Consider the following 24025-nt stretch of genomic DNA (forward strand, 5'->3'; position numbering starts at 1 on the left):
CCCAGCTAATTTTTTTTTTTTTTGTATTTTTAGTAGAGATGGGGTTTCACCATGTTGACCAGGATGGTCTCGATCTCTTGACCTCGTGATCCACCCACCTCGGCCTCCCAAAGTGCTAGGATTACAGGCTTGAGCCACCGCGCCCGGCCGAGTTTAAATCTTTATGAGGAAAATATTTAGAACTGAGATATTTCACTGTATAACAATGTAATCATGGATAATAGTTGATGAATAAGCACAAGTAACTGAACTATCTCAAATAGTATAAATACATTTCCTACGTTTTAATTTAAGTCAAAAGTTGCCAATTCTCAAATACAAAACAGTAGTATTTTGGAGAAAAAAATGATTAAATAAATATTATCTCTAGGAAAAGGTGCCTGTGACAGTGAGGAGGGGCTTTTGCTTTTATATTTATTTCTGAACTATTTAATTTTTTTCAGTGAGAATGTGTTTTTTTTTCATTACTTGTATAGTTTCTTTAAAGTTTTCAATGAAGCAGTTCTATATTCCCATTACATAGGACTTAGGAAATAAAGAAGAAAAATCTCTTCTAGTTCTGTCATGAATTCCCCCGTGGCCCATGTGTAATACTCATTATGGTCAAAGTATTTTGGACTTTTTTCTTGCAATTTAAATAAATGTTAACTATTCTTTGTATAATTTCAGGAAATTAAGTGAGATTGGCAGATTAAATGAAATGGATATTCATTAACTAGTGCTTTTTCCTAATGTCCATTCAACAATTTGATGGGACCAGATCCACAGCCCACAGGGTCAGTGAGAGTAGATAGGGTGTCATCCCTGCAACTTAAGAAAATCAGATTCGAAACAGACACCACAACATTTTTATAATGTAAAGAGTACTGAGCAGGTTCCAGATTCTTATGACGTCATTTACTCCACACACAAGGCATGATTTAAAAATCGCTTGGGCTTAAATTTCGCGGTTTGCATGTGTGTTCCCAGCATGGACAGAAGAAGCTACTTCCTACCTGCTTGTGCATTCACATGTACACATGCCTGCACATCTGTTTTACTGGTTAAGTGGGTATTTGCTTAATTCTAAAAGACGAGCCATGACATAATTAAGTGCCCCCATCTGAGGTATGACTGCAGTTGAAGCTACCACTTCTGGGCTCTGCTAATGGCCTTTCTCCCTCTGGCCTGCTCTCAGATGTCTCAGGGGCTCTGTCTATAAATAATTAATGGTGATTGTTAATGCGTGTTGGGAAGTGAAACTGCCTTACTCACACGTATGACCGCTTACACGCCAAGCCTTTTCCTGATTCCTCTTTTCAAAAGCACACAGCCAAGACACAGTAATCTCCATTCAGACACAGCAGTTCTGTGTTGGCATCTCAGGAATGATACAGATGGTGTGTGATGGTCTTCATTTACTTGGATTTTCAGAATGGTTGTCTCTGAAATGGAGCAAGTCATGGCTCAGCGTGGGTTGTAAAGACCCTGTTCTGGTATTAGGGCCTTCGCTCCATAAGCAGCTTGCCTTTGCCTTTCTACAGAGCAGGATTTTTCAGCTTTGGTGGCATGAGCTTATACTGTGTGTCATATGGCAAGCCGTGCATTTAGAGTATAGACATTAGGACTCACCTTTTTGCCCAACATCTTGTTAGGAAAAATTTCAAACATACGCTAAAGACGAAAGAATTGAGGCTTGTATATTCATATACCTACCACTCAGATAGCACCCTTAACACCTTCCAAAATTTCTCTCTTACCTTTCTGTCCACCTATCCACTCATCTTTAATGCATTTCAAAGCATATTACAAACAACTATACACTACACTCTTAAATACTGTAGCATGCATAGTATGGACTACGGTTCAATATTGTTGGTAGTTTTTTGGGTAAAAAATATATAAAAAGTAAAATATACATATATGGACTGCTTGATAAGTTTTGACAAATACAGCAACTGTGTAATGAAAACTCCAGTGAGATATAGAACCATCAAACTCATGTCCTTATACCCCATCCCCGGTAAACCTCAGCGTCTACCCTCTGCCCACGATTCGCTCTTCTGATTTTTTTTCACTATAGCTTAGAACAGCATATAAATGGAATCATTTTTGTGCAAGGTTTCTTTCACTCAGCATTATTTTTTTGAGATTGCTATCAGTCTTTTTGTAGATTGATCAGTCCTTCCTTTTTGTTGAGTAGTTATTGTATGGCCGTTTGCTTATTCATTTTCCTGTGGATGGACACCTGGGGTGTTTACAGTTTGGAAATATCATGAATGAGGCTGCTATGAACGTTCTTGGGTACATTTTTTGACATACTTCTCTTGGGTAGCTAAGAATGGAATTGCTGGGTCATAGGGTAGGTATACATTTAGTTTTATAAGAAACCACCAGACCTGTTTCCAAGTGGTTGGGCCATTTTGCACTTTAACCAACAAGGTACGAACATTCTGGTTGCTCCATTTCCTCACCAAGTTATGTTGGTCTTACAATTTTAGCCATTCTGGTGAGAGCATAGTGGTGTCTCATTGTGATTTTAATTTGAATTTCCCTGAGCACTAAAACATTGAGCTTTTTGATTATTTTTTTTGTTGTTGTTCAAATCTTTGCCCTCTTCCTTCCTACCTGCCTGCCTTCTTTCTTTCTCTTTCTCTTTCTTGTTCCTCTCTCTCTCTCTCTCTCTCTCTCTCTCTCTCTCTCTCTCTTCTTTTGTTTTTATTGAGACAGGCTCTCGCGCAGTCACCCAGGCTACTGGAGTGCAATGGTGCAATCACAGCTCACTGCAGCCTTCACCTCCTGGGCTCAAGCCATCCTCCCACCTCTCAGCCTCCTGAGTGGCTGGGACTACAGGTGTGCACCACCATGCCTGGCTAATTTTTAATTTTGTTTATAGAGACAAGGTCTACATGTTGCCCAGGCTGATCTCAAACTCCTAGGCTCAATGGATCCACCCACCTTGGCCTCTCAGGGAGGGTGAGAGGCCGCCCTCCTTTACCTCGGCTTCTTCTGCACCCGGTGCATGCTCGGCCTGTCACGCCACTCAGTAAATGAACGGTGCGTTTATTCAGTGGCCCGGGTGCTGCATCGTGGCCTCTCCTCCCGAATGGCAGCAGGTGCTCAGACGACCTGGAGCAGCCCAGTGCTCCGGTGAAGCAGCGCGACCTGAGACCGGTGTTTCCGGGAATTGTCCCGGGTGGTTACGCAGCGCGTTTTGTGCAAGGGCAGTTCTGGAGTGAGGGCTGCCCGTTCTAAGTCCCACGCCCTTCGTGGGGTTTTCTAGGCAGGGAGGGAAGACGGCTAGATCGCCACACCCCCAGGAGTCGGCCTGTCTGTCTCCCATCACTAGATACTCTGTCCCGCTGCGGGCACAGCAGGCAGCAGTGCAGTTCGGCTGGGACCTCCAGCGCTCTCGCCAAAGCCCCCGCTCCTCCGCTGCGGTCGGCGAGGTCGGCCTGGCAGCTCCCCCGCACACAGGCAGCTGTCCCCGTGCCCTGGAAGGGCTCCAGGTGGCAGTCTCTCTGCAGGAGCCGCCCGACGCCTTCGCAGACAGCCCCCTTCGCACCAGCCCTGGGAAGGCTCTGAGGCGGGCAGGGCGGCAGGTGCTTGGTGCGGGGGCATTGCTCGGCCATCCCTGTCTCTTCCTGCAGCCCCCGCGATCGGGCTGTGGACCGCGCGTGCCTCTGCTGTGTTCTACCATGATTCCCTAGAGCACGCCGGCAGTGACGGTGACGCCCCGTGTGTGCTTCCTCCCACGCAGGTGCCGGGGACATGGGCAGCAAACTGTCCACGCCAGGCGGTGACCCTGCAGCGCAGTGCCCCAGCACTGAAGGCATTCACGCAGCGTACAGGCGGGGAGACCGCGGCGGCGCCCAGGACCTGCTCAGGGAGGCCTGCGACCAGTGCACGTCCCAGCAGGAAAAGGTAGGAGGGGCGCCTGTCCCGGCGGCCGACAGGGCAGTCCTGGGCTGGACCAAGGTGACCGCTCACATGATTTTCTCGTTATTGTCGTAGCTGTAACAAGCATTTTTATTGGGTTCTGGAAATACTTCCTTTTGCATATAAACTTGTGAGCGCCTTTCCTTTCTAGGTGACTTCTCAGTTTTACTTCACCTAAGCAGGCCCCTGCCACCTTTTCCTGGGAGGCCTTTGAGGGACAGTGGTGGAGTCACTTAAATGTAAAGAACAAAATGCCACCCAAAGGCTTAACCTACAGCATTCTTTTAGCCTTTTCATCATTAGAAAAAGTAGCACATGCTGGAAAAATAAAACTTAGAAAATATACAAAAGGAAGAAAAATGGACAAAAAAGTTACCAAATTCCTAATATACCCCAAAACCCACTTAACCATTTTACTGTATTTTCTTTCAGCCTGCTGATCTGAGCATACATCGTTGCTGTTGTTTCCAATATAGATGCAGCCAGATTGTATATATGATCATGCAGCTGCTGCTTGTACTTTTGTAATATTACTTTAAGAATTTTCCAGATGATTAAGCATTGCTTATAGGTGTCTCCTTCAGTGGCTACATGTCACTCTGTTTAGAGGGACTGCATTTACCTGGCTGTTCATTTTGGTTGGATATCTGGATTGCTTATCATTTCTTACTAATGTGAATAATGTGCTATTGAATGTTTTTGCTTAATTCTTTTCTTATTGTGAGGTTATTTTCCTAGCACAGATCTGCAGGAATTGAGAATGTGAAGTGTGAGGACTTTTAAAGTTTTGGAACACATGTCAAGCTGTTTTCCAAAAAGCTTCTACAGAAGCCTCCCAGCAACAATTGGAGTGGGTCATTACCACATTTTTTGCCCTTGTGGGGGATTCTTATTGGCTGTTATCATGGAAATACCTTAAGGATGTTTACTTTGATTAGGACAGGTTTAACATGTCTCCATTTAATTGATAGCTAGAATTCATTCAATTCCTAAAACTCCAACCTGTTCTCAGATGTGTAAGAGATTGCAGGGAGGGGCAGTGCAGCATCCTTGGGAATTGTTAAGCAAAAGGAAGGCATTTGAGATCCCTCCGATTAGGAATTCATAGCGGATATGGCAAAGGAGCATCCTTCTGCACAGGGAATGCTGTGCTGTGCACACAAGCAGGTAGAGTGTGGGTTCCTTGGGTGGATGCCAGTGGTCTCCAGCAGGGGGAAGCTGTGCAGTAAACACAGCCTGGCATCCCTGCCAAGTGGCCAAGCAGCCAGAGATAGCTCATTTCAGAGCTGGGCAGATTCATGGATGTAGCAGCAGGAGACGCTGATGGGGGAAGACAATCATGGAGGGACCCGAGAGTCCAGTGGGGTGAGACTTCATCTGAGGGTAGAACAGCTGTTAAAAGGGAGTGGCATGATAATTTGGAAAAGGGCACTCTGGCCAATATTTGAATAAATAAAAACAGAGTCCTGGGTGTGGGTCACTTCTCTGTGGCATCATGAACAGTGGCAATGCAAAATCAAGAAGGTTCCTGGAAGGCTGCCTGTTCCCTGAATACAGGACTGATGGAACCCCAGCTGACGGGACTTTAAGCAGACAGTGAGGAAAAGGATGGACACATCTGTGTTTTCATAAAAATGTATAACTGTAGTTCCAAAACACACCATAAATCAGCGTCAAGGATTGATGCAAACAGAGAAGGTATATGGCTAATATCCTTCACTGACAGAGAGCTGGTATAAGTCAATATGAAATAATACCATAATTTTCAAAAGGACAACAGGACATGGAAAGAAACAGCAAGATGAAGGTAAAGAAAATAGAAGGCATAAAGTTGTAAAAAAAAAAAAATTTGAAAGTTTTGAAATAGAAAGCAAAGCAGAAAGAAGTAGAAATGACTACCACATCAAAAATTGGTGCTTTGAAGAGATCAATAAAATGGAAAATCTCTGGTGAGAGTAAAAGGTAAAAAAGAAATAGATGAATCAGGAATATAAAAGAGAACTTCACTACAGTTTCCACAAGCATGAAAAAGATAAGAGAATGTATTATGAACAAGTTTATGTTAACACACTTGAAAATTTAGATGAAATGAACAAGTAAGAAAAATTTAACTTTAAAAAGAGACAGAAAGCATAAGTAGACTTTCAGCCATGAAGACATGGCTTACAATCATGTAAAGCCTTCTGACAAAACAAATTCTAGGTCTACGTGGCTTCACCGGTGTGTTCTGCCAAATAATATAATCACTTGTCCAGAAAATAGAAAAAGAGTGTGCACTCCCCTGTTTCTTTGATGAGGCTAACACAACCTCAGTACCAATGGTGGATGGGAACAGTATCTGGAATGAAAATGACTAAGAATATGAAAAGGCAAATAGATGCACACGCACCTGAAATAAATTCAGATAGATGGTACACATATGTAAAGTTATTCAACTTTGTTAATGCTTATAGAAGGGCAAGTAAAACAAAAAGGAAATAGCATTTTTAAGCTTGTCAGATTGGCCCCTTAAAGTTTGATAAAAATCAGAAGGAAAGCTTTGGAAACTTATACACCTTTATTCAATGCTACTAGGAATATACATGCGTGCAGCCTCTTTGGAAGGCAATCTGAAAATGTTTGTCTAATTTTAAAATTTCATCATCTTTGACACAGCACAACTACTGCTAGGAACTTAACAGATGTACTTGTAAAAAAATTGCCAAGTTTTATGTGTAAGGCTGTTCATTGAAGTTGTGTTTACAATAGCACAACCTTGCAAACCACCTAACTGTTCTATCCACGGGAGAAGACTCCTACAGAAATCTCAGTCTGTCCAGGTCCTAGAATACCACACAGCACTCCAAAAGGGCAAAATAATCTCTAGCCACTGTTTTCAAAAGAACTCCAGTGTATGAAGAAGTTAGCAATCCAGAAACACAAACTGGCACAGATAAGAAAAACAAAATCCAAGGAAAGCCTGCTCTCTCTACAAAGCACCAGGAAAGCCACAGCAAAGCCAGAAAGGAAACTTACTGTCAGTCACCAATCCTTTTCAGCCAAACACCGCAGAAATATACCTGCAGCCCTGCCCAACCCCTTACCAGCAAAGGCCAGGTGCAGAGCTTAGACTTCCACCCTTCCCAGGCTGTAACAGGCACCCCAATCATCCCCACCCCAGGGCATCAGAGACTGCTTTGGGGAGCTGGGGTGCTGATCCCCACCAGGTGGTGACAACAGCCCCTGCTCACCATCAGTGGACAACAAGCAGGAAGCCTGGACTTCTGTCTCCATCCAGCCTGGCAGTCATGAGACACGAGTTCCTCGTCCAACTTGGGTGGAATTGAAGCAGGCCTAGAAGAAAACCTGAAGTCCCAACACTGCCCAGCAATAACAAGGAGCCCCTGCTTACTGGGAGTCAACCGATTCTAAGTACAGCCCCCAGATTTCCATACCACCAGGCAGCATTAAAGGGACACTCCTGTTTACCCACCAGAGTGGCGTCAGAGGAGGCCTGCCAAAACACAAGATTTAAGTAAGATCCGGAGTCTCAAAACATAATGCCCCAAATATCCAGGCCATGATAAAAAATGACTCATAATTACCAAGAACCAGAAAGATCGCAAACTCACTGAGACAAGACCACCAAGAGATGCCAACACCAGGATGACTCCGATGTTAGAACTATCTCACAAGGACTTTAAGGCAGTCGCCATAAAAATGTTTCTGTGAGCAATGGTGAATACACTTGAATCAAGTGGAAAAATAGTCTCAGCAAAGAAATAAAAGACATGAGGAGAGCCAAATGAAAATTTTAGTACTTAAAAGTACAATACCTGAAATTAAAGAGAAAAAAAAAAAACCTCATTGAACGAGCTCAGCTGTAGAGTGGAGCGGAGAGGACAGGGGAAACATTCAGGGGGAAACAGAACAGCAGAAATTATTCACTCTGGAACAAATGCCAAATCAGAAGAAAACAGACAAAAAAAAGGAAAAAAGAGCAGCGCCTCATGGGCATGTGAGGAGTTTAACAAAAGATGTAACATTCATGTCATCAGAGCCCCAGGAGAGTAGACAGAAGGCAGGACTGAGGAGAACTCAAACAATGGCTGAAAACTTCTCTAACTGGCAGAAGACATCAATGTTCACATTCAAGAAGTTGAATGAACTACAAACAGGATACACCCAATGAAATCCATTCCAAGCACATCATAGTCAAACTTATTAAAACTAAAGACAAAACAAAATAAAGCCTGAAAGAAGTCAAAGGGAAACGTTCCCTTTAGGGTAGAAAGAATCCAAAACACAAACATCACCAACGTCAGAAAGGAAATACGGAATATCAAACGGATCCTGCAGATATCAGAAAGATAATAAGGGGACATTATGAACAGCTGTAAACACATAAATTGAACAACTTAGATGAAATGGATGAATCCTTGGAAAGTAGAAACTACCACATCTTAATAGGAAACACATAATTGGAATAGCCCTTTAACAATTAAGAAAATTCAATTCATAATTTTAAACCTCCCCAAAAAATAAATTAACAGATCCAGATGGCTTCACTGGATAATTCTACCAAATATTTAAAGAATTAATACCAATTCTACATCATCTCTTCTAAAAAATAGAAGAAGGAATATTTTTAACACTTTTATGAATTCTGTATTACCCTGACACCAAAACCAAAAACAGCGTAAAAAAAAACAAAAAAGTACAGACCAGTGCCCATTATGAACGTAGCTGCAAAAATTCTTAACAAAATATTAGCGAGTGAAATTCTGCTCTATGTAAAAGGAATTATAAACCATGATCAAGTGGAGTTTATTGCAGAGATGCAAAGTTGGTTCAGCATTCAATCATTGAGCAATGTAATCCTCCTTATTAATAGACTAAAAAAGAAAAGTTACCTTATATCTAATGATACAGAAAAAAAATTTGACAGAATTCAGTACCATGTTTTCAAAAAACTCTGAAAATTAAGAATAGGAGGGAACTTCCTCATAGGCTAGAGAACATTGACAAAAACCTATAACTAACATTATTCTTGATGTTGAAGACTGTTTTCCCCTAAGATCAGGAACAAAGCAAGAATGTCCACTCTCAATGCAATACTGCAAGTTCTATTCAAGAGCAACTATAAAATCATAGTTTTTAAAATAATACTATTCAATATATTTAACAGATTGCTGGAAATTCTAGCCAATACAAGAAGGCAAAGAAATAAAAGGCACACAGATATGAAAAAAATAAATTGCACTGTCTCTATTGGTAGATCACATGACAATCTATACAGAAAATCCATAAAAGAAATGATTTATGAAAGAAAAATTGGTAAACTGGACCTCACCAAGATTAAAAAGTTTTGCTCTGAGAAATACCTAAGACAGTGATTCTTAAAAAAAAAAAAAAAAAAAAAAAAGCCACAGACTGAGAGAAATATTTAGAAACCACTTATCTGACAAAGGAGTTATAGCTAGAATATGTAAAGAACTCTCAAAACTCAACATTAAAAAGTAAACAATCCAAATAGAAAATTTATGAGATACATGAAGAAACATTTTGCTGAGGAAGATACATAGATGGCAAATAAGCACATGAAAAGATGTTCAACCTCATTAGCCATTATGGAAATGAAAATTAAACCAATGATAAGATGTCACTAACCACCTTTATGAACAGCAAAAATAAAAAGTAATGACAATACCAAATTTGAATTGGGTTGCAGAGAAGTTTACCAGCAAGAATGTAACATGGTACAATCACACTGGAAAATAGTTTGTCAGTTTATTTTAAAAACTAAAAATACACTTGTGAACCAGCAGTTGAACTCCATTTAATCTAGAGAGAGGAAATTTACATGCACACAAAAGCTTGCTCATGACTTTTCATACCAACTTTATTTGCAATGGCCCAAAACTGGATACAACCAAAGATCTCAGAAAGTGAATACTTAAACATACATGGAGTACTACTCAGCTCTTCAAAGGAAGTCTACTGAAACTTTCAACAAGTCAGATGGATCTCAGGACATTATGCTCAGAAGGAAAAAAAAGAAAAAGCCAATCTCAAAAGACCGTAGTCTCTATGATTCCATTTATATAACATCCTCAAAATGACAGAATTATAGAGATGAAAGAGATTAGTTCTTGTCAAGGGTGAGAGATGGGGAAGAGGATGAGTGAGACCACCATCGGTGCATGGCATGAGGGAGACCTTTGTGGTCCTGGAACAGGTCTGTCTTGATTGTGGTGGTGGCTACTCAGATCTACATGTGTGACAAAATGTCAGAACTAGGCCGGGCGCGGTGGCTCAAGCCTGTAATCCCAGCACTTTGGGAGGCCGAGGCGGGTGGATCACGAGGTCAAGAGATCGAGACCATCCTGGTCAACACGGTGAAACCCCGTTTCTACTAAAAATACAAAAAATTAGCTGGGCATGGTGGCGCGTGCCTGTAATCCCAGCTACTCAGGAGGCTGAGGCAGGAGAATTGCCTGAACCCAGGAGGCGGAGGTTGCGGTGAGCCGAGATCGCGGCCATTGCACTCCAGCCTGGGTAACAAGAGTGAAACTCCGTCTCAAAAAAAAAAAAAAAAAAAAAAATGTCAGAACTATATACACATATGGTAGCAATGTCAAGTTACTGACTTTGATATCTTGCTACAATTATGTAAGATGTTACCATGGGGAAACTGGATGAAGAATACTTGAGTCCTCTCAGTACTATCTTTGTAACTTCCTGTGAATCTGATTATTTCAAAGCAAAAAGTTAAAAAATTATAAGTGAAGTATAATTCCACTTTTACAGCACTTAAAAACAGGCAATAGTTAATCTATGATGTTAGAATTCAGGAGACTGGCTCCTCACCAGAGGGCAGTGACTAGCAGGAGGAAAGGGCGTTTCTGGGCACTGACAACGTCCTGGTCTTTGGAACGAGATCGGTTATGTGGATGTGTTCAAATGCCTTTCATGAAACTGAACACTTAAAATATTTGTACTTTTCTGCAGGTGTGTTATAGGGCTGATTAAAAGGGCAATTTAATGAATTAAGTGAAAAAAGCATTTGGTTTTATATGAGATTTCCTGTGAGCATTATGAATAAACATGTTCTGGAAGGCATTCTTTGCAGAGGGCGATTGGGAGATAAAGCCATAGAGGGAAGCCTACTTCTTGTTTTATACTTTTCTATGCTGTTAGAATTTTTAAAAATACACACTGTGAAGCCTCCAGCTAAAAAGCCAGCTTTGACCTTTCCCACTGTCTGGGTCCCTCTTGGCCATGGGCTGGCTCCTATGACATCACTTACCACCTCTAAAGGATGGGGCTTTTAAGCCTCTAACCGACCGAGTCTAGACAGCTGTTAGTTGCGTGCAGTGAAGCATTTAATCAATCACTGCAGCTTCTCTCCATAATGCAAATGCTTTCCTGGAATGATAGGACCACTGAACCACACCCTGGGCAGAGTGGCAGGTAAGGGGGGTTTTCTTTTCTGGTCATATTGAATGTATGAGTCTCCTGTCCCTCACCTGATCCCAGTCCCTTAGACCGCTCCTCTCCTCACCTGTCAGACATACCTTCCACCACCAGCCCATTCACTCTACTTACAGAACCTGAGCCTTCCTCGAAGTCCCTTGTTTCCAGGAAGTCTTGGATGGAACAGACACTCTTGGGCTTTGGAGCTAGACACAGCCAAGTTCAAACACTGAGAGGTTCGGCCGATGATAAACTCCCTAACCATGGTCAAGCTTTTATGTCCTCATCCTTAACACAGAAGTACAGACACATTCCTGGCATGAATGTTAGGAGGATTGAATGTGGCCATGTAAATAGAGTACTCAGTCCAGCATCTGGCACATGGTAAGAGCTTTGATAAATATCCATTCCCTTTCCTGGGGGCTCCATGTACCCATTCCTGCCCAACTCACCTAAAATGATTTCCAAACACACTTGTGTTATAAACTATTCAGCAACTAAAATGTGCTCACTGGGGGCTGTCTATTCATATTCCCACCTCAAACTTAATTGTAAATCTGTGGAGGCCAGAAATGGCCCCTGGCATCCTCGGTGCCCAGTCCCACCTCTCACACACAGTAGATCATCAGTAAGTGCTGATGGGGGCACTGGCCATCCCATTCCAATAGGGGCTTCCCATCTACCTGCTTGAACCCACTGATGTTCAAGCCCATAGGAGGCAGCCAGGTTCCAAAGGATTTGACATTTCAAAAATGCAATCAAACACTTGACATGCCAATCTAGCAGCCATCGGAGTATCTTTTTCTTAGACCTGGAGAGCTCGTGATAAGTCAAGGCTGCTTTTACACAGGTCTGTGATAGCCACTTACTAGCTGTGTGGTCCTGGGCAAGCTCTGAAACCTCTCTGAACCTCACATCCTGTCCATGTATTAATACACGGCCCGCCTCACAGAACCTTTACACACCAGGAGGACTGCAGTGAGTAGGAAGTCAGGCTTGGGTCCAGTTTCCACCATATCCTTTCCTTCCTCTGGGCCACCAAGTCAAGAGTCCCTCTGCATGCTGCTGGAAGATCTTTGTCCCTGGATTCAGATCTGTGAAGTCCCCTGGTCTGTCACATTCCATTTAGTAATAACTTACAGGATGGTTCCTCAGAGGGCCTGATTGCCTTCCCTCTTCCCAGGGCTGACTCAACAGGTACCAAGTGGTTACTGAGCTCTGGCTCTGTGCTAGACGGGGATATGCACACCCTCCCCATCCTCATGAAGCAGGTAGTCGAGAGCAGCGAATGTGAGCCCCATGTATCATATCATATTTCCTGGTAGCCACATTAAAGTAGTAAACAAGTTCACACCTATAATCACAGTTACTCTGGTGGGAGGATCACTTGAGCCCAGAAGTTCAAGACCAGCCCTGGCAACATAGCAAGATCTGGTCTCTACAAAGAAAACAATAAAATTAGCTAGCATGGTGGCGTGTGCCTGCAGTCCCAGCTACAGCTACTCAGGAGGCTAAGGCAGGGGGATCACTTGAGCCTGGGAGGTCAAGGCTGCGGTGAGCTCAGATTGCACCACTGCACTCTAGCCTGGGTAACGGAGAGAGACCCTGCCTCAAAAAAAAAGGTGGGGGGAGCAAACAGAAAGAAACAAAATGCTAATATTTAACATAAATATATTAAAATCATTGTTTCATCATGTAACCAACATAAAATTACCGATGAGCTAGCATACCCTTTCTGTGCTTGGTCTTTGAATTCATGTGTGGCTTTACACTCTCCCCCTCTCACTTTGAGAAGCCACACTTGGCGGGTGCTGCCATTCTGGGCAACACAACGCCAGTTCTGCCCTGGGACCTGGTGAAGCATCACTGAGCCAGTCTCACTGGAGCCCTGTTGTGTTTTGACCAGAGCCAGCTTCTGAGCATCCCAGCCGCCTATGGGGACCTGGAGATGGTCCGCTATCTACTCACCGAAAGACTGGTGGAGCTGCCGACAGAACCCACAGATGACAACCCAGCCGTGGTGGCAGCGTATTATGGGCACATGGCAGTTGTGCAGGAATTGCTTGAGTCCTTACCAGGTAAATCACAAGGCGAGTTCTTAACCATGTCTCAGGGTACCCTCTTCTTAGGCGTTACCCCAAAATGTTTATTTCTTCATGCTTTCACCAATAATGAGATCAAGAAATCCAGGGCAGGCCACCGACATCCAAACAAAGTGAAGCTTCCTGCCAGCCACATCCCACCTCTCACTCCCCTGAACTCACAAGGGAAAGTCTCACACGCCATATTTCATAGAGAATGTAATTAACATTGCTTTTTAAAAAATAATTAATAGACTTTGGGTTTTTTAGAGAAGTTTTATATTTATGGAAAAATTGATTGCAATGTACAGAGTTCCAGAATTAATGATTTGAAGATATGTTAACAGAAAACAGGTGATCCCTGATGCACTTACACAAGAATATCTAGGTAAAAGAAACACAGTAATCATGCTGTAACTTCTGTTGAGATCAGGATGTATTAGTCTTAGGAGGCAGCTGCTATATTTCAGGACCATGGTTTTAAGATGAGGAAACCAAAGTTCAGAGAGGCGAGTTCCGTCGTGCACCCCCGACACGGTTTTCCCTATAACTCCGTGTCCCATTAGTGTGGTAACAGTTGCTACAATTGATCAGCTAATATTGATAGCTTCTTACTAACTAAAGTCCGTCGCTTACATGGCAATTCATTCTTGCTGTTGTACATCCTGTCAGTTTTGACAAATGGATAATGGCATGTGTCCATCATTACCGTATTACATAGAACAGTTTCACTGCCCTAAACATTCCCTGCAGTCCACCCCTTTGCAGGATGGGGTCTCTCAAGGGAGGCTGACATCTGACCTGGGCATTGCAGAGTGAATAGGAGTTTTCTTTGCAGACACATGAGGGAAGGACTTGGATTGCCTGCTTTTGCAGAGCAGGAAGTGTGGCTGGACCTCATCACGGTTTTCAGCTGCTCCCAGGAGCATCCTGTCTTTAGCTCAACTCTGAGCAGAGCTGCTGAGGATGAAAGGATTTCAGACCATTGTGGTGGGCTTTGCAGAAAGTGCAGAGATGGGCAAAACAGTGTGTACCCGCCCCTGCACTTCCTGCAAAGGGGTTCCCAAGCCAGAAGGGAAGTCAGCCATGGTCAGGAGTCAGTTAAGGCAAGAAGACAAACAAGAGGCAGGTCGGACGTGGTGGCTCACGCCTCTAATCCCAACATTTTGGGAGGCCAAGGCAAGAGGAGCACTTGAGGTCAGGAGTTCAAGACCAGCCTGAGTAACATAGTGAGACCTCCTTCTCTACAAAACATTTTAAAAAATTCACCAGGCATGGTGGCACATGCTTTTAGTGCCAGCTACTTGGTAGGCTAAGACGGGAGGATGGTTTGAGCCAGGAGCCCGAGACTGCAGTCAGGTGTGATCACATGACTGCACCCCGGCCTGAGACAGAAGGAGACCCTGTCTCAAACAAAAAACAAAAATGAGGCAGCTAGAGAACAAGGAGGATTGAGAAGAAGAGGGATGAAAGGTTGAGGGGATGCATTATTTGAGGCACACTGCTACGTGCTTTCTGGTTTCTGAAGCTGAGAAGGGAGGAAGAGAGGCTGCTCTGTTGCTGGCTTTAGGCTGTAGACAATACCTGTAGGGCTTTTGTGTGGTTAAGAGAGTACCCTTTGATTTTAGACAAGGCAAGGTTTAGGTCTTGATCTTATTACTTACCAAGTACGGGACCTTTAGGAAGTTCCCCTGCCCGGTCAGTCCCACAGACCCTGGCCGACGGATGAAATGTGTACTCAGACACAGGTATGCAGTGTAAGAGCAGCCAGATGACTGTCTGGGTCTAGTGGCCAGATCGCAGCCCGGAGAAGCTGGAGCTGCTTGCTCTTATTCAGTGTAGGCACAGTGCCGAAAACCTGGAGCCCACGCAACCTGTAGGTAATTAACATTTATAATGTTCCCATAACCTCACCCATGCAGATGATCAAAGGTCACTTCCTGGGCACCATGCCTGTTTAAGATAACTTTCCCCACAATCCCTTGTACCTACTCCTGCCCTCTGCCTGAGGGTTGTAGAACAGCTGCCTTCGGCTATTCTCTCCCGAGGCTCTGCAGAACCTCCGCACCTTTCAGAAGGTTTGCATCCTTTCCCTATAGATTTTGCCACCGCTTTGACCCGTCTCCTCCGTTTCCAAAACTCTCTGAGCTTTGGTTTCCTCATCTTAAAGTCATGGTCCTGAAATACGATGCCTGCCTCCTAAGACTGAGGCATCCCCATCTCATCAGAAGTTACGAGCATGGTTACTGTGTTTCTCTTACCTAGATATTCTTGGGTAAGTGAATTAGGGATCACTTATTTTCTGTTAACATACCTCCAAATCATTAATTCTGATTAACAGTAGAGGGAGAAGAAGGGATATTTACTTGGCACCGGCTCCAGCCTCAGCCCTATGTGAGGTGCTTTATTTGGTGAATAACAGGGCTGTCCTGACCCTGGGCTCCTATCAATGTCCTGTCATGAAGGAGAGGGTCACTCCCTCCTCACTTGGGAGCACTTGGATCCCTAAGGACTCTGTGCCTCTGGAAATGAGACAGTGTGTTATGATGCATTTGGGAAGTGTCCATGCAGAAGATGAGGTCATTTTTCCCTGGCAACTAGACCTAAATGATATTGCACTATTTTGAATTTGAAGATACTGTAACATTTCAGCCCACACTGTCCCCATTAATTCAATGTGTTAAGTGTTATTTCATCCTGAAATTAAGTAGGCAGTTCTACTGGGGAGAAATTCTCAGTCTTAGACCTGACAGTTTAGATCTGTTTCTTTCACCAAAGCTTGTGTTATTATTACTCATGAAAGTAATATATGAGTGTTACAGATAATTTAAAAACGTGGGGAAGTCTTAGTACTCTAATAACATAATAACACAACATAATGAGTTAGGATTTATTGATCCAGGCACTTGACATACATTATGTAGTCCTCACATTAAACCTGGGAGGATGAGTATTATTATTCCGATTTTACCCATAGGTAAACTGAGGCAGAGAGAGATTAAGAAATGTGTCCAAAATTACATAGCTCAACTATTTTAACTCTAAAATGCCTGTCCCCAAAGTTTATACTCCTGCATGTAATGTTACCCTAGGGGAGGGCTGAGGGCGGGGGAGACCCCAGAGATAACACTACAACATTGGGGTAGTTCTTTCTAGTCTTATTTCCACACACCTATTTTATATGACATTTGGAATCCTACATTTTATCACTTGGCGTTATCTGATATGCAGGTAGGTGAATGATGTGGGAAATGTCATATGCAGTTCGGGGGCCTGTTCCAGAAAACACTATCAACTCAACAGAAGCAACTTTCAGCTGGAAACAGGACAGCTGGATTTTGCTTTTTTTTAACTTTGAGGTTCAGGGGTACATATGCAGGTTTGTTACATGAGTAAATTGCATGTGCCAGGGTTTGGTATGCAGATGATTTTGTCACCTGGGTAATCAGCATAGTACCCAGTAGGTAGTTTTTAAATCTTCACCCTTTTTCCTCCCTCTACCCTCAAGTAGTCCCCAGTGCCTGTTGTTCCCTTCTTTGTGTCCATGTACACTCAATATTTAGCTCCCCCTTATAAGTGATAACACGCAGTATTTGGTTTTCTCTTCCTGTGTTAGTTTACTTAGGAGAATGACCTCCAGCTCCCTCCATGTTGCTGCAAAGGACATGATTGCATTCTTTTTTCATGGCTGTGTAGTATTCCGTGGGGCATATGTCTAGGGGAAGAGCAGAGTGGGAGCAAGCAGCACCCTTCAGTGGTACTTTCCCTTTGTCCTGCCATATCCTGCCAGGTCCCTGCAGTCCCCAACGGCTGCTGAACTGGATGCTGGCCTTGGCTTGCCAGCGAGGGCACCTGGGAGTTGTGAAGCTCCTGGTCTTGACACATGGGGCCGACCCGGAGAGCTACGCCATCAGGAAGAATGAGTTCCCTGTCATCGTGCGCTTGCCCCTCTATGCGGCCATCAAGTCAGGTGGGTCTCCCTGCTACCCGAGTCAGCTCTGACCGTGCAGACTGTCTCAGCCTCCAGATGTGGGACCGTGTCTTTATTCTCACTCTTAGCTCTCAAATTACCTCTTTTGCAACTCCTGTTCTGTATTTCTTTTTCAAAATATCTGCACCCTTCCTCATTTCCCCCCGACTTGCCCCGCAAGGGGATTTCAGTGACAGAGACTGACTGTGGCTAGTGGCACTGTTGCCTGAGGCACTCCAAAGGGCAAAGCCCCACAGAAATTCTCCCACTAACGGGAACTCGACACATCAAGGGAAGTAAATAGAGAAGTACAACCAGCACAAGTACCTTTTCAGTTTCCATTCCACATATCAGAGGCTGCTCTTCCAACAACTGTGACACTCTCTGCACCTGCATGCCCTTAGCTTTCTGGTTTTGTTCCTTTAGGGAATGAAGACATTGCCATATTCCTGCTTCGGCATGGGGCCTATTTCTGTTCCTACATCTTACTGGACAGTCCTGACCCCAGCAAACATCTGCTGAGAAAGTATTTCATTGAAGCCAGTGCCTTGCCCAGCAGTTATCCGGGAAAAACAGTGAGTAGTCACTGCCTGTGGAGTGCATCTTATTTCCTTTTGTACTGCTGAAACTGAATACCACAGGCTGGGGAATTTATAATAAACAGAAATATATTTGGCTCACAATTCTGGAGATTGAGAAGTCCAAGGGCATAGCACTGGTATCTGGTGAGGCCCTTCATGCAGTCGCATCCCATGGCGGAAGGTGGAGGGCAAGAGACCAACAGACCAAGGGAGGGAAGAACCCACTTTTACAACAACCCACCCTCAAAATTACAAACCCACTCCCACAGTAACAATGTTAATCCATTTAGGAGGGTTGGGGCTTCTTGGCCTAATCACCTCTCAATGGTCCCACCCCTTAATATCATTGCAACAGCAATTACCTTTCATCGTGGGCTTTGAAGGGGACATTCAAACTGTAGCAAGGTGGGATCTGAAATCTGGGCTTCATCCCCTCCCAAAGTTTTTGTTTGTTTGCTTTTTTCAAAAATTGGCTAAATACATCATATTTAACATATTTTCTTTTTAAAATTTTTATGTTTTAAAATTTAAAAATACTAAAATTATATATGATTGTGTAACAAGTGATAACAATTGAAAGCGGTAATAAAAATGATGGCTCTTCTGCCCTTGACGTAAATAATTTAACAACCAAGTAGGAATCTTTTCACATCCTTCCATATGCGATGCTATAAAAACATTTATAAATCTCTACAAGGTTTAGTTTTAATTTCTCATTTTAATAACAAAAATAGTATTGCATGATTTATATTATCCTCAATTTGGCTTTTTAAATTTAGTACTCTGTCATGGACTTCCTCCAGATCAGTTAGTGTGGCTACAACTCATTCTTTCAGGTACATTCTTTAAATACATAGAGTTAATGTGGCTTAGTTGACATAGCTCTCCTTCTATTGGCAAACATTTGAAATATGTTTTTTCCTCTTGCGCTATAGCCTGATTTGCTATGGTATGTTTGCTTATATAGAGCAGAGTCCCAAAAGTGGACTGCTTTGGAAACACTGCCCCCAAAAACTCTGGTGATTCACACTTTCACCAACAAAATATAGAATTCTCTGTCCCACACCTCAGCCAGCAATAGGCATCCTGGAGCCTATTAATTTTTATCAGCGTGATTGGCAAAAAAAAAAAAAAAAAAAAAACTCCTTATTTTAATTTCCATGTTTTTATTAATATTGAATATCTTTTCATATGTTCATGAACCATCTGCATTCCCCTTAAGTGAACTGCCTGTTACTGTTCGTTCTTTATTTTTTCTAAAGGGTCGTTTGTCTTTTTTTCTCACTTTGGAGGGTTTTTTTCCTTTTTCTTGGTATAGTAGAGGTTTTTAAGAATTGGCTTATCATAAATGTCACCAATATTTTTCCCAGTTCATTATTTGTCTTGTCTTTTCTTTTTTTGGTTATCTTTTGTGATAGCAAAGATGAAAGAATACATAATTCAGTATGTTCATCTTTTTCTTTCTGGTATCTGTTTATAAAAGAAGGCCACTTTCACTCTAATTTTATTTCAGTATTCTGGAGTTCCTTGTAATGTTTTCATTCATTTAGTTTTTACATTTTAAGATTTAGCCTTTCTGGTATTTATTTGTGTGTATTGTATGAGGGAAGTGGCAGGGAGTGGAGGTGGCTAGCTTTTGTCTCTTCCAGATACCTAGCCAGTCACTCTAGCACAGTTTTTAAAAAAAGCTTCCTTTTTCATCGGAATTTAAATGTCACCACGGGCATTTTCCCCAGTATCTATATCTGTGTACATTTTGGGATTCTCAGTACTGGTTCACTGGCCTGTTAATCTGTTTCTGGCAAATGCCATATTGTTTTGATTATGGGCACCACATTTAAGTCTTACAATCTGTTAATGCAAGTTTTCTGTTCATTTGGTTTTTGTTTTTTTCAGAGATATCTTGACTGGGCTATTACTCAACATTTGTTCTTCTATTTTGCCCATTTCCCACAGTGACTCTATTTGTGTAGCTTTTATTTTCTGTAATGAAATTTTTTTTCTTTTCCTTCTAAAAGTCCCGGACCTGTCTTGCCTATCTGTGACTTTTTTTTATTGTTTTTGCTACCATTTAAATGAACTATCTATGTATTTATATAACTTCTTTCCACTTCTGTTCCAACCTGAGTTACTAGTATGCAGAAAAGTTGTTTTGTTTTTTCTGTTTTACCCAGTTCTTTTCCCGTCTTCTCTTTTCACTCTAGTAGTTTTTACTGGAATTCCCTGAGACTTTTGGACGTGATCATATTCTACAAATTCAAAACAAGTTGATCTCTTCTAATATTTATATAATTTGTTTTATTATGTATCTTTAGAAATTTCAAAAGTTACATCATCATGATTCTAGCAGTTACATGTATCTTGTTCCTGATTTTGAAGGTCTTGGTGTGACCAATTTATGAGCATTTGCTGTAGACACTTGGCAAATAAGCTCTTGTTATATTTAGGTAATTTCCATGTATTCATTTTTGCTTTGAGTTTTTCTTAGGAAATATTGCCGAACTTTGTCAAATCCCCTTTTGCAGCACTTAGTGTATTCATATAGCCTTTCTACTTTAATGTATTTATTGAATAAATGATTATGAGAGATGTTGACTCAATCTTGAACTTCTGTTATAAGTGCTAATTGTCTCTTTTTTAACTGCTGGATTTGATGTCTTGATATTTTATTTACAGTTTCTGCATCTGTGTTGATAGGTGAATTGATCTATAATTTTCTATTATTAATGTTTTTATGTGGCTTAATATAAGACGATGCTAGCTTTACAAAGTAACTTGGGGAACTTTCCATCTTAATATTATCTGAAGAAGCCTCATAGGAATTATTTATTGTTAAAGATTAGTTAGATAAAGTAGATCTTTATTTTCTGATTCCTTTTGAAGCCGTTTGTCAATTCACATTGTCTGCTTTCCCTTATATGCAAGTCAGGAAATTACGTTTTCATAGAAAATTATCCATTTCCTTTAGGTTTTTGAATTTGCCATCATAATGTTGCATTTTCTTATTCTTTTCTTCTATATCTATACTTAGGTAACTCTCTTCATTTACATTATTGAACAGTTTTATTTTTTCTCTTTCACACTTAATCAAACCAGCCAGAGATTTATGCTAAAATACAAGTCCTGTCAAGGAACTTGATAGATTTTTTTACATTACTTGTTTTGTTTGTTATTTCAAAAATTTTAGCTTCTGTTTGTATTAAAACCTTATTCTCATATATATATATATATTTGAGATGGAGTTTCACTCTTGTTGCGCAGGCTGGAGTGGAATGGTACGATCTTGGCTGTCTGTAACCTCCACCTCCTGGGTCCAAGCGATTCTCCTGCCTCAGCCTCCGGAGTAGAGGGGATTACAGGTGTGCGCCACCATGCCCAGCTAATTTTTGTGTTTTTAGTAGAGATGGGATTTCCCCATGTTGGTCAGGCTGGTCTTGAACTCCTGACCTGAGGCAATCCACCCGCCTCAGCCTCCCAAAGTGCTAGGATTACAGGCATGAGCTACCACACCTGGCCCGGCCCATATGTTCTTTTTTGAGTGTTTTATTCATGGCATTGAGGTTAAAGCAAGGCCTTGGCATGAGACTTTCTGGTTCTCATCTGGATCTAAGCTTCACTGCTGCAGGGCATTCCTCTGTGTCTTGGATCAGTGGGAAAAACAATAAAATACCTGTCTCAGAGGGATGCTTGACAAATAGATGTAATATTTATAACATCCTAATGACAGTGCCTGCCATGTGGCAAGTGCCTCATAGATGCTCCCTGTTTCTTGAGGTGAATATTTATTTCTGCTTTTATTTCTCTAATTTTAGCTTGTTGATGGCAGTATTTGAGCACTTTCTGTGCTGCCTATTTGTGCTGGCTTCCTTTATCAGAGTCTGAAATATAGAGATTTACAGATATATAGAGATGTGCAAGGGTACACATACCCATCGATACAAGTACATATGTTTATTTCCCACTTCTGCTGCTTTTTCATGCCTCATTCTTCTCATCTCTCTGTAAAGTCTTGACATACCTGGTTTCTGGCTTTATAACTCATCAGTACCTATTTTCATTATATCAAATGGCCACCTTAATCCTGTTGATGTCCCTGTCCTTGAAACTGAGTTGGTTTTCTCTTCACGCAGCCACTTTGCCCTCTTTTTCTTTGTGCCCACCTTGGATACATTTCTCCCAGATATTTCTTTTCAGGTTTTTGTTTGTCTCTTTGCCGTAGGCATATTTCTTGTAAACAGCATTTGGTTTTTAATCTCATCTGAGTGTGTATCTTTTGAAAGAGGAGTCCATCTACTTCACATTTGTGTAGAACCTGTCCTATTAGTATATATTTTTCCATCTTTTAGAATTATATTTATTGCTGCTTCCTTTTTACCCTTCCCTTATTCCTGCTGGTTTCCTGGTTTCTAAAGAATACTGATATTCTAGTTTCTGTATATTTCTACTTTTCTGTGCCTTGGTTGGTTTTCTCAGTTATAAAACAGAGATAACAATAATCTCCACCATGGAGGGCAGCTGCACTTAGCACAGGGCCTGGCACATAATAAGTGCTCAATAAATATTAGCTGACATTATTATTAGCCTCCCAGCCCCAAAGAAAATAATGATCATGTAACCACGACATTTATGTAGTGCTGGTTATTTTCCTAAGCACTTTTATTTGGTCCTCATTACACCTCAGTAAGAACTACAGAGAATAGTATCTTTTTTACAGATGAAATTATTAGGTATAAAGACATTATTTGTCCAAGGTCAACAAGTACTAAACAATATTGATGCTCGGACTCTTAAACACAGGGCTTTCCCCAGTTCTCAGTTCCTGAACCCTACCACCTAGGCTTCATGTAGACAGTGATTCTCTGCACATCATGATCCCTGGGAACTTTTTAAAACCCTGATGCTCAGACCACATCCTATACTGATTAAATCCGAATCTCTCGGGTGAGATGAAGAGTTTTAGAAATTCTCCAGGTGATTCCAGTGTGCACCCAAGGTCGAGAGCCAGTGTCTCCGATTTTCTTGGTGTAAAGGTAAAAGCAGAAATGGCTGTCATCTCTATCTGTGATCTTTTCTGTGGGGTAACTTTTCTTCCATCTGTTAAGGTTGGCATAGAGCATGGAGGCAGTGATTACTGTGTCTTGTGAATGAAAAGACAAGGAAAAGACAATGTTGCTTTTCCTCCCGTTGGCTCTGTTGCGTGGAGTCAGAAGAGGAAATGAAATTTCAGTACAACCTGAGTCATAAGGACTCCTTGAGCTTCCCCAAAGCAGATGGTATTTTTAGCATTCAAGTGAATTTCAAAGGCAAGTACCTTGGAGTGGGTGTGCCTGGCTGCCCGTTAGCTCCAGCCTGCAACAGCACATTCCTGCTCTGCAGCTGGTAGAAGAGAGGTGAGGGGGGGCCAGGTGGAGGGCTCCAGCATCAGGAAGGATGACGCAGGAGCCAGAGGTAAGTGCTCCCACCTTCCCAGGTATCCAGTGGGATTAAACTGACAGTTTGGTTGGTTCAGAATATTACACAAGGGTAGGCATGAAAAGGGTGCTTCTCTGACATGATAGGTGGTGTGAAAATGCGTTTGGCAGTCATGGGCGTGACCTTGTTGAACTATCAAATCCTTCAGGGCGCGTGTGATGGAGGTTGTTGCTCCAGCCCTGGTACAACAAGTCGTCACAGGCCACACGGTGGCATCTTAGAGAGATCATGCATGTGCCATTATGGTGGCGTCTTAGGGAGATCGCGCATGTGACATTATGGTGGCGTCTTAGGGAGATCGCGCATGTGCCGTCATGGTGGCATCTTAGGGAGATCACGCATGTGCCATTGTGTTTTTTGTGTGGTTGAGTTCTGCCTAACCCACCAGCTGGTCAGTATTTTTAATGTCATTGCTGCCTGCGTGGAAGCCACAGCTGGTCCAGTTACAGCAGCCCCTCTACATGTTTCTGGATCAAGCATGGTCCGAATCTACCTCTGCCAGCAGATGGAGAAAGTGCAGAGAAACTCACGTTTGTTTTCCCTTGGCA

General features: G+C 42.3%; 1 protein-coding gene across 3 annotated transcripts in view; it reads left to right on the top strand.

Annotated features, from left to right (window-relative positions):
* The window catches only part of LRRK1 (leucine rich repeat kinase 1), a 147983-nt gene that overhangs the window by 46513 nt on the left and 77445 nt on the right, over window positions 1-24025 (top strand). For all 3 annotated transcript variants that reach the window (XM_032252866.1, XM_032252865.1, XM_032252868.1), the window contains 4 exons: window positions 3740-3903; window positions 13280-13451; window positions 17245-17424; window positions 17851-17999. In XM_032252866.1, coding sequence (XP_032108757.1) covers window positions 3740-3903; window positions 13280-13451; window positions 17245-17424; window positions 17851-17999 — 665 coding nt within the window. The remainder of the gene's footprint in view (window positions 1-3739; window positions 3904-13279; window positions 13452-17244; window positions 17425-17850; window positions 18000-24025) is intronic.

This window comes from Sapajus apella, unplaced genomic scaffold, assembly GCF_009761245.1.
Source record: "Sapajus apella isolate SASKATOON/1434 unplaced genomic scaffold, GSC_monkey_1.0 scaffold80, whole genome shotgun sequence".
NCBI lineage: Eukaryota > Metazoa > Chordata > Mammalia > Primates > Cebidae > Sapajus > Sapajus apella.